The sequence below is a fragment of the Pongo pygmaeus genome, chromosome 11, assembly GCF_028885625.2.
Source record: "Pongo pygmaeus isolate AG05252 chromosome 11, NHGRI_mPonPyg2-v2.0_pri, whole genome shotgun sequence".
Taxonomy (NCBI): domain Eukaryota; kingdom Metazoa; phylum Chordata; class Mammalia; order Primates; family Hominidae; genus Pongo; species Pongo pygmaeus.
In genome coordinates, this window is record NC_072384.2 from 42268983 (window position 1) to 42285475 (window position 16493).

At 37.6% G+C, this 16493-nt stretch overlaps 1 protein-coding gene across 8 annotated transcripts in view; it reads left to right on the top strand.

The window, feature by feature from the left end:
* Nucleotides 1-16493, top strand: part of KYNU (kynureninase) — a 185527-nt gene that overhangs the window by 23629 nt on the left and 145405 nt on the right. For 4 of the 8 annotated variants that reach the window (XR_010122796.1, XM_063647431.1, XM_054477777.2 and 1 more), the window contains exon 2: nt 3871-4058. Coding sequence is in view for 7 of the 8 variants with exons in the window: in XM_063647431.1 (XP_063503501.1) it covers nt 3890-4058 (169 nt within the window). In the remaining variant the exon portion in view is untranslated. Of the gene's footprint in view, nt 1-665; nt 825-3079; nt 3283-3870; nt 4059-16493 lie in introns of those variants that run through there. The other 4 variants (XM_054477776.2, XM_054477775.2, XM_063647432.1 and 1 more) reach the window with 3 other exon arrangements.

Below are 16493 nucleotides of genomic sequence, written 5' to 3' on the forward strand. Positions count from 1 at the left end.
ATTGAAGCAGTTAGGAGTCACGACTCATATCAAAGTAAAAAACATAACAATGGTGAAGCTTGGTATCTTTGTCTAGGAATATAACGAATTGGCTTATCAGTGTAGACCATTGACAATTGAGAAAAGAAGAAGCCCAAAAAGTACAAGAATGAAAATCGAGAGTGCAAGAAGAATGTCTGTTTTCCTGGCATTATGTAACACTCAGATATGCAACTCTTTATTGCCAAACACTGTGTGTGTTAGTTAAGGTAAAAAGTGAAAGGAGGCAGAAGAATAGAGATTGAATTGAATTCTACAGCTTTAGTTCTGTGTGAGTTTGGGCCCCCAGAAGTTCTAGGCATTAAGTACAGTCTGAATTGAAAAATATTAAACATATCTTGTGATCCAATATTCCCCTAAGTTGTACGCTCAAATATCCAATGACCAGCTTGACATTTCTACCTGCATGTTCAATACTTATTTGAAACTTAATATATCCTAAATAGATTTTTTTTAAACAGTCATGCTCTGTTGCCCAGGATGGAGTGCAGTGGCGCAATTAGCTCACTGCAACTTCAACCTCCTGGTCTCCTACCCCATCCTCCTCAGTAGCTAGGACCACAGGTGTGTGCCACTGCCAGCACACCTGGCTTTTCTTTTTTCTTTTTTCTTTTTTTTTTTTGTAGAGATGACGTCTTGCTATGTTGCCCGGACTGGTCTCAAACTCCTGGCTTCAAGCAATCCCCTGCCTCGGCCTCCCAGTGCTGGAGTAACAGGCGTGAACCACCACAACCAGCCTGCTAAACTGAGTTCCAATTTCCCTCCTCAAAATTTTTCTTCCCCAGGTATTTTTGTTTCATCATATTTCACATATTTGCCCATATCCCAAAGCTAGAAGAAAGCTCCTTTCCTGTCCTCACTAGAAATAATCTATCCGCCAGTCCTATCTACTTTTTCTCCAAAATACATCATAAATCCACACTCTTCTCTCTACCTTTGCCTCATCACCAAATTTAATTCACCACCGTTTCTCTCCTGAACTACTGTGTTATCCTTAATCGTTCTCCCTTTTCAACTCTTTTTTTTTCAATTATACTTTAAGTTCTAGGGTACATGTGCACAACGTGCAGGTTTGTTATACATGTATATATGTGCCGTGTTGGTTTGCTGCACCCATTAACTCGTCATTTACATTATGTATTTCTCCTACTGCTATTCCTCCCCCATCCCCCTACTCCATGACAGGCCCCAATGTGTGATGTTCCCCACCCTGTGTCCAAGTGTTCTCATTGTTCAATTCCCACCTATGAGTGAGAACATGCGGTGTTTGGTTTTCTGTCCTTGCAATAGTTTGCTCAGAATGATGGTTTCCAGCTTCATCCATGTCGCTACAAAGGACATGAACTCATCCTTTTTTATGGCTGCATAGTATTCCATGGTGTATACGTGTCACATTTTCTTAATCCAGTCTATCATTGATGGACATTTGGGTTGGTTCCAAGTCTTTGCTATTGTGAATAGTACCGCAATAAACATACATGTGCATGTGTCTTTATAGTAGCATGATTTATAATCCTTTGGGTATATACCCAGTAATGGGATTGCTGGGTCAAATGGTATTTCTGCTTCTAGATCCTTGTGGAATTGCCACACTGTCTTCCGCAATGGTTGAACTAGTTTACACTCCCATCAACAGTGCAAAAGTGTTCCTGTTTCTCCACATCCTCTCCAGCACCTGTTGTTTTTTGACTTTTTAATGATCGCCATTCTAACCGATGTGAAGTGGTATCTCATTGTTTTTAAAACTCATTACAGAGCAAAGTGATTTTTATTTAATGTAAAATTATATCACATTACTTTTCTACTCAAAACTCCCCAATGGTATCCCATTAAACTTATAAAATTTCAATTTTCTTTCTGGCTCCAAAATTTCCTTTTTTTTTTTTTTTTTTGAGATGGAGTCTCTCTGTCACCCAGGCTGGAGTGCAGTGGTGCAATCTCGGCTCACTGCAGGCTCCACCCCCCAGGGTTCACGCCATTCTCCTGCTTCAGCTTCCCGAGTAGCTGGGACTACAGGCGCCCGCCACCTCGCCCGGCTAATTTTTTTTTGTATTTTTAGTAGAGGCGGGGTTTCACCATGTTAGCCAGGATAGTCTCGATCTCCTGACCTCGTGATCCGCCTGCCTCAGCCTCCCAAAGTGCTGGGATTACAGGCGTAAGCCACTGCGCCTGGCCCCAAATTTCTTTATGACTACCTTCTGCCTTTGCTTTTTGCATATCACAGTTTGTCATTCCTCCTTCCCTCTTTTTCCCTCCCTAGTGCATTTAGTTGAACAAGCCAAGCCCATTTCCACCCCAGGAACTTTGCACTTGTTGCCAGGTTCCTCCAGGTCCAGGTCTTCACATGATGTAGACATTCTCATCTATCACTTTCTCAGAAAGATGAACACGACCCTTTAAGGTAGCTCTCCACACTCCAGTGACTCTGTCCCATTACTCTGCTGTTTCCTCATAGCTCTTAAGTCTGAAACTACATTGTTTTTCTGTTCTTCATTTACAAATAAATTGTACAAGGGTTGGCACTTATGCACTCTCTCATACACTGCTGTCCTGCCAGTACTGGGAGCCACATAATAGGTACCAAATAAATACTTGTTGAAAGAGTAAATAAATGTATAAATTAAATGAAATCAGCAAAACTATATGTGAATCTAACTAGCCCAAAGAAATTTTATTTCCTGTAATATCATTTTGTTCAATTTCAAAAAACCAAACTTAGGAGAGGAGAAATATAAACAAACAAGCTTGGGTGAAGTTTAAAACATATGTGATTAAATCTCCATTGTCATTTATCCTTTTTCAAAAAGTGGGAAATGTTGCATGATGATTAAACAGAATACAATGTGGTTTCAAGAAACATCACACAGTCCTGTTTGTTTTAAGATAATAAATACGGTGTTGAAAAAGAAGAAATTTATAATTATTAACAGCACCATGTGGATGAATCTCTTTGGTATTCATATGAACAAAATACTAACATTTTAAGTAAAGTTACCTTTTCCATGAATATGATTTTCACTCACAAAAAAGGATTTTGTTCAGGTTCAATATGTCCATAGTTTTAAAACCATGATCCAAGAACCACTGGAGGTGGGACAGTGGAGTTGGGATATGGAGAAGGACAAGCTAAGTGGGATGCTGCTTTTTGACACTTTGACAAAGATCATCCTTACCATTATCTCCTCATAAGATACCTAGAGGAAAAGGTGATGACGTTATATACATTTCGAAGCCACAAGTGTGGTACGTATTTCTAGATAATAAGAATGGAATGAGCTAACATTTACTGGGAACTTACTCTGTCCTGAGCACTATTATCTAATTTAGTCCTTTCAATATCTGTAAGTTATTGGTTTGTTTTTTGAGACAGAGTCTTGCTCTGTTACCCAGGCTGGAGTGCAGTGGTACAATCCCAGCTCACTGCAACCTCCACCTCCTGGGTTCAAGCGATTCTCCTGCCTCAGCCTCCCAAGTAGCTGGGATTACAGGTGCCTGCCACCACGCCCAGCTAATTTTTGTGTTTTGTAGTAGTGATGAGGTTTCACCATGTTGGCCAGGCTGGTCTCAAATTCCTGACCTCAAGTGATCCGCCCACCTCAGCCTCCCAAAGTGCTGGGATTACAGGCGTGAGCCACCACACCTGGCCGATTTTCTTCTTTTCATATGTGAGAAAAACTCATGCATGGGGTTTAATGCTGGTTGGTTAAGTATATTATTCCTGAGTTTGGGAAAAGGGGAGTCTTAGTGAAAACAAAAGGTGTATTACCTAAAGGGCTCATTTTCTACAGGACAGTTATAGTGGCTAGATTATGTTTTACTATTCTCTTTCAGTTTTAGAGAACAACTTGTAATGGAGCCTTCATCTCTTGAGCTGCCGGCTGACACAGTGCAGCGCATTGCGGCTGAACTCAAATGCCACCCAACGGATGAGAGGGTGGCTCTCCACCTAGATGAGGAAGACAAGCTGAGGCACTTCAGGGAGTACTTTTATATTCCCAAAATACGGGATCTGCCTCCAGGTAAGAATGCTGGGAAGGTTTTTAAATTTTATTTATTTATTTATTTTTGCTACTGCATGTGTTTATTATAATCTTTGAAAATCATTGTTCTATTACATAATAGAGCCGTTGCAATTATGTTTGAAAAGCAGAAGATCCCTGGTGCTCTCAATCAACCTGTCAGCCTACCTTAGCCTCAAATTATGTGTTTTCTCCCCTCCTCTGAATGAAGTACATATAGGGTACTTATACTGTCAACTACTTCTCTGAACAATCGAGTGACTGATTGAAAATTATAGGCAGATACATTTACTTGTTCTCTAAGCACTTGGGATTCAAAGCAATTATTTTAGAATGCAATGTTAGAATAGCTCTTATATTCTGGCACTTAGTTTATAATAATATGATGTTTGTCTTAGAGAAAATATTATTTTGTGACCTGGATATATTAGGAGGGATGTTATATGAATAGCCATCTTTGCATGCTGTAAAGATGGCGAGTGTAAGATTTACCAAGAAAAGAAACAACGAATGCCCAACAAATACATACTACATTTTAAAATAATGTAGTAATCTGACTCTGTTCTGGGTTTGAGGAAGTCATTTAAAAAAATAAAACATAAGTAGCAAAGGTATAACAATAAAAAATGATTCATCATATTTAGCTCTACTCCATTTTACATTAATAAAAAAGGTTCCCAGGTTGAATGGAATTAGTCTACCAAACTGGGTTTCGCATCCTTTATAATAGTCCGATTCCATTTTTATTCAGATTAAATAAGGTACAATTTTGGGTCCAGTACTCAGGAGTCATGAAGGTCAGCTGATAAAATGTTAGGATGTCTGGTTTGTATAACACTAATATATACTATGTAACAAATATTAAAAACACCTATTTGTCTTCAGCTATGTACCCAGCAACCTATAGAATTCTGGAAGGATGAAAGAAGAGAAATACCTGTATCTGACTTAAAATTGTGTAGTATAAGTTGAGGGAGACATTGATGGAAATGACAGCTAGAAGAGACCAAATAAAACGAGGCTGTAAGTGATCTGAGACCATAGAAGAAAAATCTTCTAGGTCATTCTACAATCGAAAATTAAAAGGACATTTTTATTTGAATTGTAAGGGATAAAATACTGCTAATGAGTGAATTGTGAGGAAATAAAATTTAGGAAAGGAATTCTTAGTGAAATGGGAGATAAGGGGCTTGGTGATATGTGCATCACACAATGTGGAAACCTTTAGAAATAGCGAGGACCCGCATGAGACAAGTCAGGTCTGGTTGATGGTGGCCCTGCCCTGATGTGCTCTCTGGCCTACAGGGCTCCTGTACTGAGTCAGAACCCAGTTTAAAAATAGCATTGTATGGCGGGGCGCTGTGGCTCACGCCTGAAATCCCAGCACTTTGGGAGGCCGAGGCGGGCAGGTCACGAGGTCAGGAGATTGAGACCATCCTGGCTAACACGGTGAAACCCCATCTCTACTAGAATTACAAAAAATTAGCCGGGCGTAGTGGCGGGCGCCTGTAGTCCCAGCTGCTTGGGAGGCTGAGGCAGGAGGATGGCGTGAACCCGGGAGGCAGAGCTTGCAGTGAGCGGAAATTGCACCACTGCACTCCAGCTTGGGCGACAGTGCGAGGCTCTGTCTCAACAACAACAACAACAAAATAGCATTGTACCTCACTAATCACCAGGAAATTGCACATCAAAACCACAGTGAGATATCACCTCACAACCTTTTCCAAGACTAATGTTAAAAAATGCAGGATATAAATATTGGCTAGGATATAGAGTGATTAGAGCCCTTGTGCACTGTTAGTGGGAATGTAAAATGGTGCAGCCACTGTAGGAAAGAGTATGGTAGTTTCCTCAAAAACCAAAGAATAGAATTACCACATGATCCAGCAATCTTACTTCAGGATATATTGCCAAAAGAATTAAAAGCAAGATCCCCAAAATATATTAGTACACTCATGTTCATCATAGCATTATTCATAATAGCCAAAAGGTGGAATTAACCCATGTTCATCAGTGCATGAAAAGACAAGCAACATGTATATAGATATGATGGAACCTTATGAAGTTTTAAAAAGAACCATGCTACATGGTTCACATGAATGAACTATGAGAACATCATGCCAAGTGAAATAATCCAGATGCAAAAAGAAAAATACTGTATAATTCCAATTATACCAAGTATCTAGAATGGTCAAATTCATAAAAACCAAGTAGAATGGTAGCTGTCAGGAGCTTGGAGAGGGAGAAATGGGGTGTTATTGTTTAATGGGTATAAAATTTCAGTTTTGCAAGGTAGAAAAATTCTGGAGATTGGTTGCACAATAATGTGAATGTACTTAGCTGAATTGTACACCTAAAATTGTTAAGAGAATAAATTTTAGGTGCATTTTTGCACAGTATTTTAAATATTTATCAAAAACAAAAACGTTTTCCCCTAGAAAAAAGCAGCATTGTACATATAATCACTTCTGTTATACTTAAAAGTTGACTTAGTATCCTAATTATAGGTATAATATTGATTTTGATTAGTTATCCAGTAGAAAGTAACTCTGAAGGATTACAACCTTGGATAAGTCATTGCTAAGAAGAGATAGAAATTGGTTTAATAAAGAATTTAAATAATTTGCTTGTTTAAAAAATATATAGTTTTGCTGGACACAGTGGCTCACATCTGTAATCCCAGTACTTAGGGAGGCTGAGGCTGGAGGATCACTTGAGTCTAGAAGTTTGATACCAGCCTGGGCAACATGACAAAACCCCATCTCTACAAATAAAACAAAAATTAATTAGGCGTGATGGCATGTGCCTTTACTGCCAGTTACTCTGGAGGCTGAAGTGGGAAGATCACCTGAGCCCAGTAGTTCAAGGCTGCAGTGAGCCATGATCACACCACTGAACTCCAGCCTGGGTGACAGAGCAAGACCCTATCTCTAAATAACAATAATTATTCTAATAATTTTGAATGATGTAAAACTTTATTAACCCCAAGTGTTCTTCTACATCAGTGATTGTCAAAATGTGATCCCTTGACCAAAAGCATGAGGTTCACTAGAGATCTTATTAAAAATACAAGTTATTGTGTCCTAACTCAGAATTACCGAATCAGAGATTGTTAAGGTGAGGCCCAGCCTTCTATTCTAGATCCGCTAGGATGAGATGGTATCCTAGAGTTGGGTCAATTAATTCTCCTTCTTGCTATTCTCACTCCAGTTGCATCTTAATGTCTAAGGATTCATGTATTCAGCAAATATTTAATAGTCATTTACCCTACTCGAGACACTTCTGTCAGAACAGTTCAGAGAACCAAAGAGCAAAGTTGTCACATACTTGAACGTGTATCTAGTATGACAACAGATAATAACCAAACTTAGAAACAACTTAATTATGCTCTACCATCAGGTAGCACTCTAAATGATAATGAGGGCTGTGAAGATGAGGGTGTGATCTTACCCAAGGAAATATGGTGAGGTGCCATCTGAACAAAGATGACAGCACAGTGAGGAAGTGAGCCTCATGGAGCACAGGTGAAACTGAGCCTGGTGGTGGTCCAAGTTTATGCTGGACAGAGGTACCAACTCAGGAGCATATGATGTAGGGACAAAAAGATAACACATTTTTCATAACCATCACAACGGGCATGGCTGATGTTTCTATAACAAAGACAGGTTAGCAAGAGAAAAACCCAGGGAAAACTTGTGATTTTATGCTAAGTCGAATGAAAGAAATGAATAGATGTGAAATAGAATTGGAATGAAATATCTAACCGTAATCAACGGACAGTGGTGGGGGGACTCAGCAAGGCCTGTATTTTTGGATTCTTCTTGCTCCCTCTGTGTAGCATTTCTTCCCTCCGCATATAGGGCAGGGCACTTGTCATATGAAAGTCAATCAGAGAGAAGGGAAAAGATCAGTGCGTGAGCTTTCTAGGTTTTAAGGCTTGCTGTAGGAGAGGATTTCAGTTTCTTTGACTCACCTGGCTGCAGGACACAGGGCAGGGGATTGGAGAAGATCAGAAAGACCTTGTTTCTGAGGCCCTCTCAATCTCCTTCAGTTCAAAGTACTCAGCATTTCAAGGCGCTATATTTTAGAATATTATGTTCTGACCCCCAAAGGTGTTGAAATTTCCTTCTTTTTTGTTTTGACAAGATGTGAATTCATCAGGAAACCAGTGTTTCCTATCTTATTAAAGCCTTCCAAGAACATCTAAAAATGATAAAGCATGTCGGATTATTTTTGGAGACTAGCATAACACCAAGAAAATAAACTTTCTTTAGCAGTTCTGAACAACGAAAAACAGAACAGAAATAAACAAGTTTTGAACAAATGAAAAGATCACAACTCCCAATATGAGATTTTTTTTTTTTAATCTTGAAGAAAGTCTACAGGCATAGCCTGTACTTTTTTGATGTTTTTCTATTGTATATGATGTTTTCTCTGGGTTTCTAATATAAATTTTATTAAAATAAGTACTTTCATTTTCTATTCTTAGATGGTGCCTGAGATGTTATTGGAGAAAGGGGTCAAAAATATTTTTAATCAGCTTTTGTACTTATGTTCAACATTGTCCTAAAAAGCACAGCTGAAAAATAAACAAGTAAAAGGAGGAAGAGAGAGAGAAGGAAAGAAAAGAAAGAAGGGAGGAAAAAAGGAAGAGATAAGAAAGAAATAAAAAGAAAAGCAAGAGAAATGCAAGGCATGCATGTAGAAAGATATCTTTCTGAAATTTTTAAAATCATAAATATTCCTGTTTGAAACTTCCTTATACCTAAATTTCTGAAAGCATACTAGATAGCCCCATAAGATATATGGCTTTTGCACAGACACCAGACAAAGACAATCTTTTTCAGAGTGTCAAACTGCCATCCCAGAAACAACTTGTGCAAATTTACATTTCCTCCGACAGTAAAGACAATTGCCTCACTGACTTTGGGCATCAGTAGCATTGTTTTTGTTTCTGTTTTTTGGGGACAGGGTCTTGCTCTGTCACCCAGGCTGGAGTGCAGTGGCGTGATCTCAGCTCACCGCAGCCTTGACCTCCCAAGCTGAAGTAATCCTCCCACCTTAGCTCCTGGGGTAGCTGGGACTACAGGTGTGTGCCACCATGCCCAGCTAATTTTTGTATTTTTTGTCAAGGCAGGGTTTTGCCATGTTGGCCAGGCTGGTCTCAAACTCCTAGACTCAAGTAGTCCTCCCACCTCAGCCTACCAACATGCTGGGATTATAGGTGTAAGCCACCATGCCAGGCAGGATTAGCAGTTTTAAGAATCTTTGCTCATTAGATAATAAAAAAATTATTCCATTCTTCTTTGAATTTGCAGTTCTTAGACAACCGTTGGAGATGGTTTTCATAAACTCCTTGGTCATTGCTTTCTTTTTGTCTTAAGTTGTTCTTAATGTATACTTTTAATTTTAAACTAAAATAAATATAAGTGGTAATGTTTTATTTTTTTTCTCTCTTAAGGATATAAACTCCTTCTCTCATGTATCTTAGGGATTTTAAGTGAAAATGTCCAGTCAATATAGCTGGCTAATAGCGGAACCAGAAATGGGTTCCAAATATTGTGACTGCTAGCCCATGTATCTTGACTAAATCCTGCTTTTGCATTTTTAAAATCACTCAATTGAAGTATAATTTATGGACCATAAAATTCAGCCATTTTAAGTATACAATTTAATAATTTTTAGTAATTGCATATGATTACACTATAATTATAATCCAATTTTAGCACATTTCTTCATTCCACTTTTTTATCTCTAGCCTAGGCAAACAGTAATCTACTGAACTTGCCGTTATTTTGATCTATATAGAAGATTATTAACTCAAAGAATTTTTTTACTATTAAACTATATTTGGAGAAAAAAAAAGAAACAGTGTTCCTTTCACTATTCTTTTCATAGTCAAATAATCCTCTCCTTCAATCTTACCACACATCCAGGAGAGAGATCAGTAAATTGACCCCCACCTTTAGTAGACTTTAGTAAGTACTTATAAAATTTAAAGTTATCCAAACAAGATCTTCTATAATTTTCCCTATGTAATTGTTTGGACTCAGATAAAATTGGCATAGCAAAATAATCATGCTTAAGTTTGTCTCCAGGGCTTCCATATAACATAATAGAGAGCCTCTTAAACTCAACTGTTTTTAGGCTTAGAAGGCTGTGACAGATATGAGGTATCAGTGCATGAAATATAGGAAACTTACTTTTCTCTATGAACTAGAATCTTTTATTCAACAACAGATAAAGATCTGTTAAATAAAAGATTTTATCCAGCTATAAAAGGACATGTATTTATAACTGTAATTTTGATAATCTGATAAATCTCTAACTTTCATAAGAAAACAATTAAGACTATTCCTTAGTTAAAGGTTTAATTTTGTAGACATTGAGACTTTTTTTTTTTTTTTTTTTTTGATGGGTCTCACTCTGTCACCCGGGCTGGAGTGTAGTGGTGCAATTTTGACTCAGAGCAACCTCCACCCCCGTGAACTCAAAGAATCCTCCCTCCTCAGCCCCCCAATTAGGTGGGACTACAGATGCATACCACTACACCTGGCTAAGTTTTTGTATTTTTGGTAGAGACAGGGTTTCACTATGTTGCCCAGGCTCGTCTCAGACTCCTGAGCTCAAGTGATCTGCCCATCTCAGACTCCAAAGTGTTGGGATTACAGGCGTCAGCCACCACGCCTGGCCAATATTGGGAGCTTTTCATGTTACTTAAATTCTGCATTTAGTGGACATATTTGTAACCTTGTCATTTCATTTGCATTGGACTGTCTGCTCCCTGAGTGTAGGAACTGTCTTCTTTGTCTGTGAATGCGTGAGAGTCACCTAGGCAGACCTTAGAGTGGAATGACGTCCAATCACGAAGAGGGAACAGCATTTGCAAACACACAAGAGAAAGCGTAGTTACTTTGATCCCTAAGAATAGTTTTACATGATCAAAGTATGTCATGTAAAAAGCTGGGTATTGGTAAATGGTAAATAATAAGGTATGGAATAGGGAATATAGGGTACTAGGATGATTGGTATAATAGGGTGAATAGTAAATGAGTGCGTGTGGGTACCTAACAGTAATTCTGAAGAAGTAAATGTAATAGAAGTGGAGGTAAAGGAAAATATTCAATAAATACATGAAATGCTCATTAAATAAACCTGATTTAGTAGTAGGAGAGGCATACCATGAGCCATAATTTCTGTTTTAGGTGAATAGTGGTGATATTCACTGATACAATTAACTTGTTTTGGAAACTATTCATTGAAAGAGGAACAAGTTTTTTATTTGTTTGTTTGTCTCTTGTTGCCCTGTCACCTGTGGCCTTGACCTCCGAGTCCAAGAAGGTGGCAGCTGTTACAAGCAGTGAGAAGCAGGCAGTGACAAAGAAGAAAAGACAAATAATGCGTGTGCACTCTCCCTTGAGAAAGGTTTCAGTTTGCCTCATGAGTTTTAACACATGTATAGACCTAAGCCCCTGGGCCAGTGTTTGGTCATGGCCCTGCCTATCTGCAAAGAAGACTGAGTCTAAAACACAATTTTTGCTTTGGTGGCCACATGCAAAGCTAACAATTCTATTTCTGTAAAGGAAAAATGAAATGCATGTAGGGTACAACTAGCAGTTGAGTTTAGTTAGAAGGTATAAATTTGACAGTCATCAGCATTTAGGTAATAGTTGAAACTGTGGGTATGGATGATATTATCTTGGCATCCTACCTAAGTGAGAAGAAGGTAGTAGAAATAAAATTCTAAGCATTGACAAAGAAAGAATTCTATAAAGAGCCAGAGACACAGAAGAACAAGGAAAGTATCGTGTTCTAAAACCAAGGGAAGAGACATATTCAAAGAAATCAGAGGGCTTGCCACTATCAGCTATCACAGACGCCGTATAAGCCTTTCATTTTAGCAGTCAGGAGAGCTTTATTAAATTGTCTTAACTTTAACACCTTCACTGGAATGACAGGCAGGGAAACTATGTATTTCTAGATGTCATTGAAGCAGTAAAGTATTGGAAATGAGATTTTTAGGCTTCTTTTCCAAGAAACCTTGCTGTAAAAGGAAACATAACAAGGAACAAAAGGAAATGAATGAATGCTTTTTTCAAGGAAGGTGGGGGCTTGAATACGATTGTGCATTGAGAAGATGGTATGGGAAAAAAAAGAGACAGACAGACAGACAACAGAGGTAAATATGATTTTCAGCCAAGCAGAGTGCATGCTGGATCTGTTGTCTATTCCCACCTTTTTCAGCTCGTGGAACCCAATATTCTAAGATAATGCAAATTGTTGAAGACAATCTTTCCCTACTCTCTAAGGATATATTGGCCCCAATGTCTAAGGTCAACATTAGCCAGATTAAGATTTTATGAAGAAATCTCAAGGTCCCAACCAACTTTTCCATACTTTTGGGCAATATGATACCAGGCATACCTCAGCCACAGGACAAAGGACTGGGAATAGAAAGATTCTTACAAGGAGAGTACACTTTCACCTTTGCCTGGGACAATGTTTGATCTTTTCTGTCTTGTCATATGAACTCTTTCCTCAAGGAATTTTGTCCACAAAGGCGTGGAAAATCTCTTTTGGAATCCTCGAAATACGAAGTGTCTCTCCCTCAGATGCCATACCACTCATCAATCTAGACCTCAGAGAGAACTAATGAGTTCAAAATTAGACAAGAGTATCTAAGGAGTGTGTGCAAGTAGACTGTAGTGATCATACATTTTTCTCCATCTTCTTCCTGAAATTATAGGAATTATATTCAAAGTCCAAGAAGCTTGTTGGGAGCATAGCCTTGTATGGGGCATCCCTATTGGAAAAAGGACATAAATATTTCCTCAGCACACCACTAGGAAATTTAATATTATGCGGTACATAGCAACACAAAAAAATCTTCACTCACTACCTTCTGAATAATAGTAAAGAGAATATACTTTTTTGTTTAGTAAAATGCAGAAATCATACATCTCTACAAATTTTACAACATGAGCACCTCTGTGTAACAAGATCCTAGATCAAGAAACACAACATTGCCAGCACTTGGGAAAACTGCCTCGTACCCCCTTTCAGGAACTCCTTCTTTAGGGTTAACCAGTTTTTCTGTAGCCAGTATGTGAGTATCAACTTCTGAAGTTTTACCTAAAATTCACTCCAAGTTCTTTTTTATTCAATGACCCAAACCGGTGGATCTGGTGTAACATATGTGAATGCCACAACTTAATGTGTATTTAAGAAAATATATTTAATAGAAAATAGGTTTAAAATGAAAATATGTATGTTTCCATATATAGAGAGAGATGGAAGAATATGTATTTTCTTTTTTAAACTAATGCCATAGTTCAATTATTTAAGCCAGACAGCTAAAACGGCTTCTTTTTGTCCAAGTATATGGCTCACCCCTGTAACCCAGTACTCTTTGGAAGGCTGAGGCGGGAGGATCGCTTGAGTCCAGGAATTCAACACCAGCCTGGGCAACATAGTGACACCCTGTCACTACACACCTTTTTCTGTTCATACTTCTATTTAACAAGTGCTGCTGGACCATGATGTTCCCAGTATTTCATTTTTTAATTTCATCCTAAGATCTGCTCTTATCCCCCATTAAGAAGGATTGGTAAAATGTTCTCTTTCCTAATGAGAGAAGTATGAAATAACTTGTTCATCAGGAGAGTTTATTATTGATATTGTTAATATTTAAATACACATTCCATAAATGGGAATATTTTGTTGTACAGTCTGAGTTTTAACACATGTATAGAATTACATAAACACACCTTCTCTCAGTATATAGAACAATTTCATAACCTCCAAAAGACTCCTTTATGCTAGCCCTTTGTAACCAATCTCTCCACTATACCTCTAATCCCTGACAACCACTAATCTATTTTATATCCCTATTGTCTTTTCCAGAATAACATATGAAGAAATTATATACTGTATTTAGTCTTTGGAGACTGGTTTCCTTTACTTAAGGAAATGCCTTTGAGATTAAGCAAAGTTATGTCAATGAAGTGTTTCTTTTTATTGCTGAATAGTATTCTACCCCAAGAATGGACTACAGTAGTTTATTCATTTGTCCACTAAAGGCCATTTGAGCTGTGTCCAATTTTGGTGATTATGAATAGTTACTATTAACATTCATGTACAGGATTTTGTGTGAATGTAAATTTTTTAATCTAAATTTTTTTTTAAGATCAGATAGTAAATATTTCACTCTTGACAGGTCTCATGTATTCTTTTTTTATTTTTATTTTTTTAGAAAAGGTCTTGCCCTGTCACCCAGGCTGGAGTGCAGTGGCATAATCACAGCTCACTGCAGTCTTGATCTCCCTGGCTCAACCAATTCTTCCATCTTAGCCTCCTGAGTAGCCAGGGCTACAGGCGTGCACCACCACACCAGGCTAATTTTTTAACTTTTTGTAGAGATGAGGTCTCACTGTGTTGCCTAGTCTAATCTTGAACAAAGCTCAAGCAGTCCTTATTCCTTGGCCTTCCAAAGTGCTAGGATTACAGATGTGAGCTACTGCACCTTGCCAGGCCTCATATATTCTTTCTCTTCTTTTTTTCCTTTGTCTTCTCCTAGTTTTTCTTCTCCCATTTATAAATGTAAAAACATTCTTAGCTTTCAGGCCATACAAAAACAGGTCATGGGCTTGATTTGGAACACAAACCGCAGTTTGTCAAGTCCTGATTTAGAATGCTATAAGTTGATTGCTGGATCATATTATAGGTATATTTTTAACTTTATAAGAAACTGGCAAACTTTTCCAGAGTGGCTGTACCATTTTGCATTTTGCATTGCCGCCAGTAATGTGTGGGAATGTCTATTGTTCCCCATATTCACCCCCAGTTGGTATTACCAGGTTTTTTGTTGTTTTGTTTTTTAGTCACATATGTTTGTATAAGTATCTTATTTTGGTATTTATATGCATTTTCCTAATGGCTAATGAACTTAAGCATTAAACATTTCATAAGCTTATGTACCATCCATACTCTAGAGAAATGTCTGCTCAAATATTTTGACCACTTTTTTTTAATTGGATTTTTTGTTTTTCAATTGTTGAGTTTTGTTTTTTGGGGTTTATGAAGCATTTTTTTTTTTTTTAAGAGACAGAGTCTTGTTTCGTTAGCCAGGTTGGAGTGAAGTGGTACAATCATAGCTCACTGCATCCTTAACCTTCTTGGGCTCAAGCAAATCTCCTGCTAATTTTAACAGACAGGGTCTCGCTTTGTAGCCCAGACTGGTCTTGAACTCCTGGCTTTAAGATATCCTCCCACTTTGACCTCCCAGGTGCTAAGATAACAGACGTGAGTCATGTTTTCGGTTTTAAGAGTTCTTTATGCATTTCAGCGTACAAGTTGTTTGTTGAATAAATGATATGAAAATATTTTCTCACAGTCTGTAGCTATCTTTTTATTCTCTTATTGCGTCTATCACAGAACAAAAGATTTTAACTTTGAGGATGCACAGTATATTTATTTTTTCTTTTATGAATTGTGCTTTAGTTACCATGTCTAAAAGCTCCTCACCTAACCATCAGTCTTAAAGACTTCTTTCGCCCATAATTTATTTAGAAGTGTGTTGTTTAATTTCCAAGTATTTGAACATTTCTCAGTTTTCTTTTTATTATTGATTTGTAGTTTAATTCTATAGTGGTTAGAGAACATTTGTTACGGTTTGTTTTTGACCCAGGACAATGGTCTGTCTTAATGACTCTCCATGTGCATTTAAAATAATATTTATTCTGCTGCTGTTTGCTGCAGTGTTCTTTAAAAGCCAGTTACATTCATTTGCTTCATGGCGTTTTTCAGTTCTGGGGATTATTTGTCTGCTAATAAAATGTAGACCTAGTTCCTCAGAGGACCCTGGTCACAGATTTACGGACATAATCATAAATCCCACTTAAGCACTATTCCAAATTGCTAAAACTCAATTCAATATTGCCAGCAACAATAACAACACAACAAATAAATCACATTAGTACCACAATTATTAAGATTGGGAAAGTTTTATAACTAGACAGTTCTCACCCAACAAATTCATATTAGATGCTTGTATTTTTCTTGGTAATACCAGAGATCCAAATAATCAAAGCACAAATGAAACAAATGCAGCTGAAATCTTTATGCTTTCTATTACTACTTATAATACAATCAGCAACAATTTCAGGTTCACCAATCTGCAGAAACATTGTATATCTTTAGGGATATGCTTTTCTTCTTTTTCCTTAAATTCTTGGTTAAAAAAAAATAAGCAACACTCAAGTTTCTCAAATGAACAGTCATAATATGTTAAAATTTTAACCTATGATTTCTAAACAGGAGAGCATTCTAATAAAACCCCTAAACTCACCTGGCCTTTTAGTAGAGTATTATCTTTACATACAGATATGGAGGAAAGTATGTTAAATGTAAATTCTTTTTTCTTCTATCTTTCTTTAT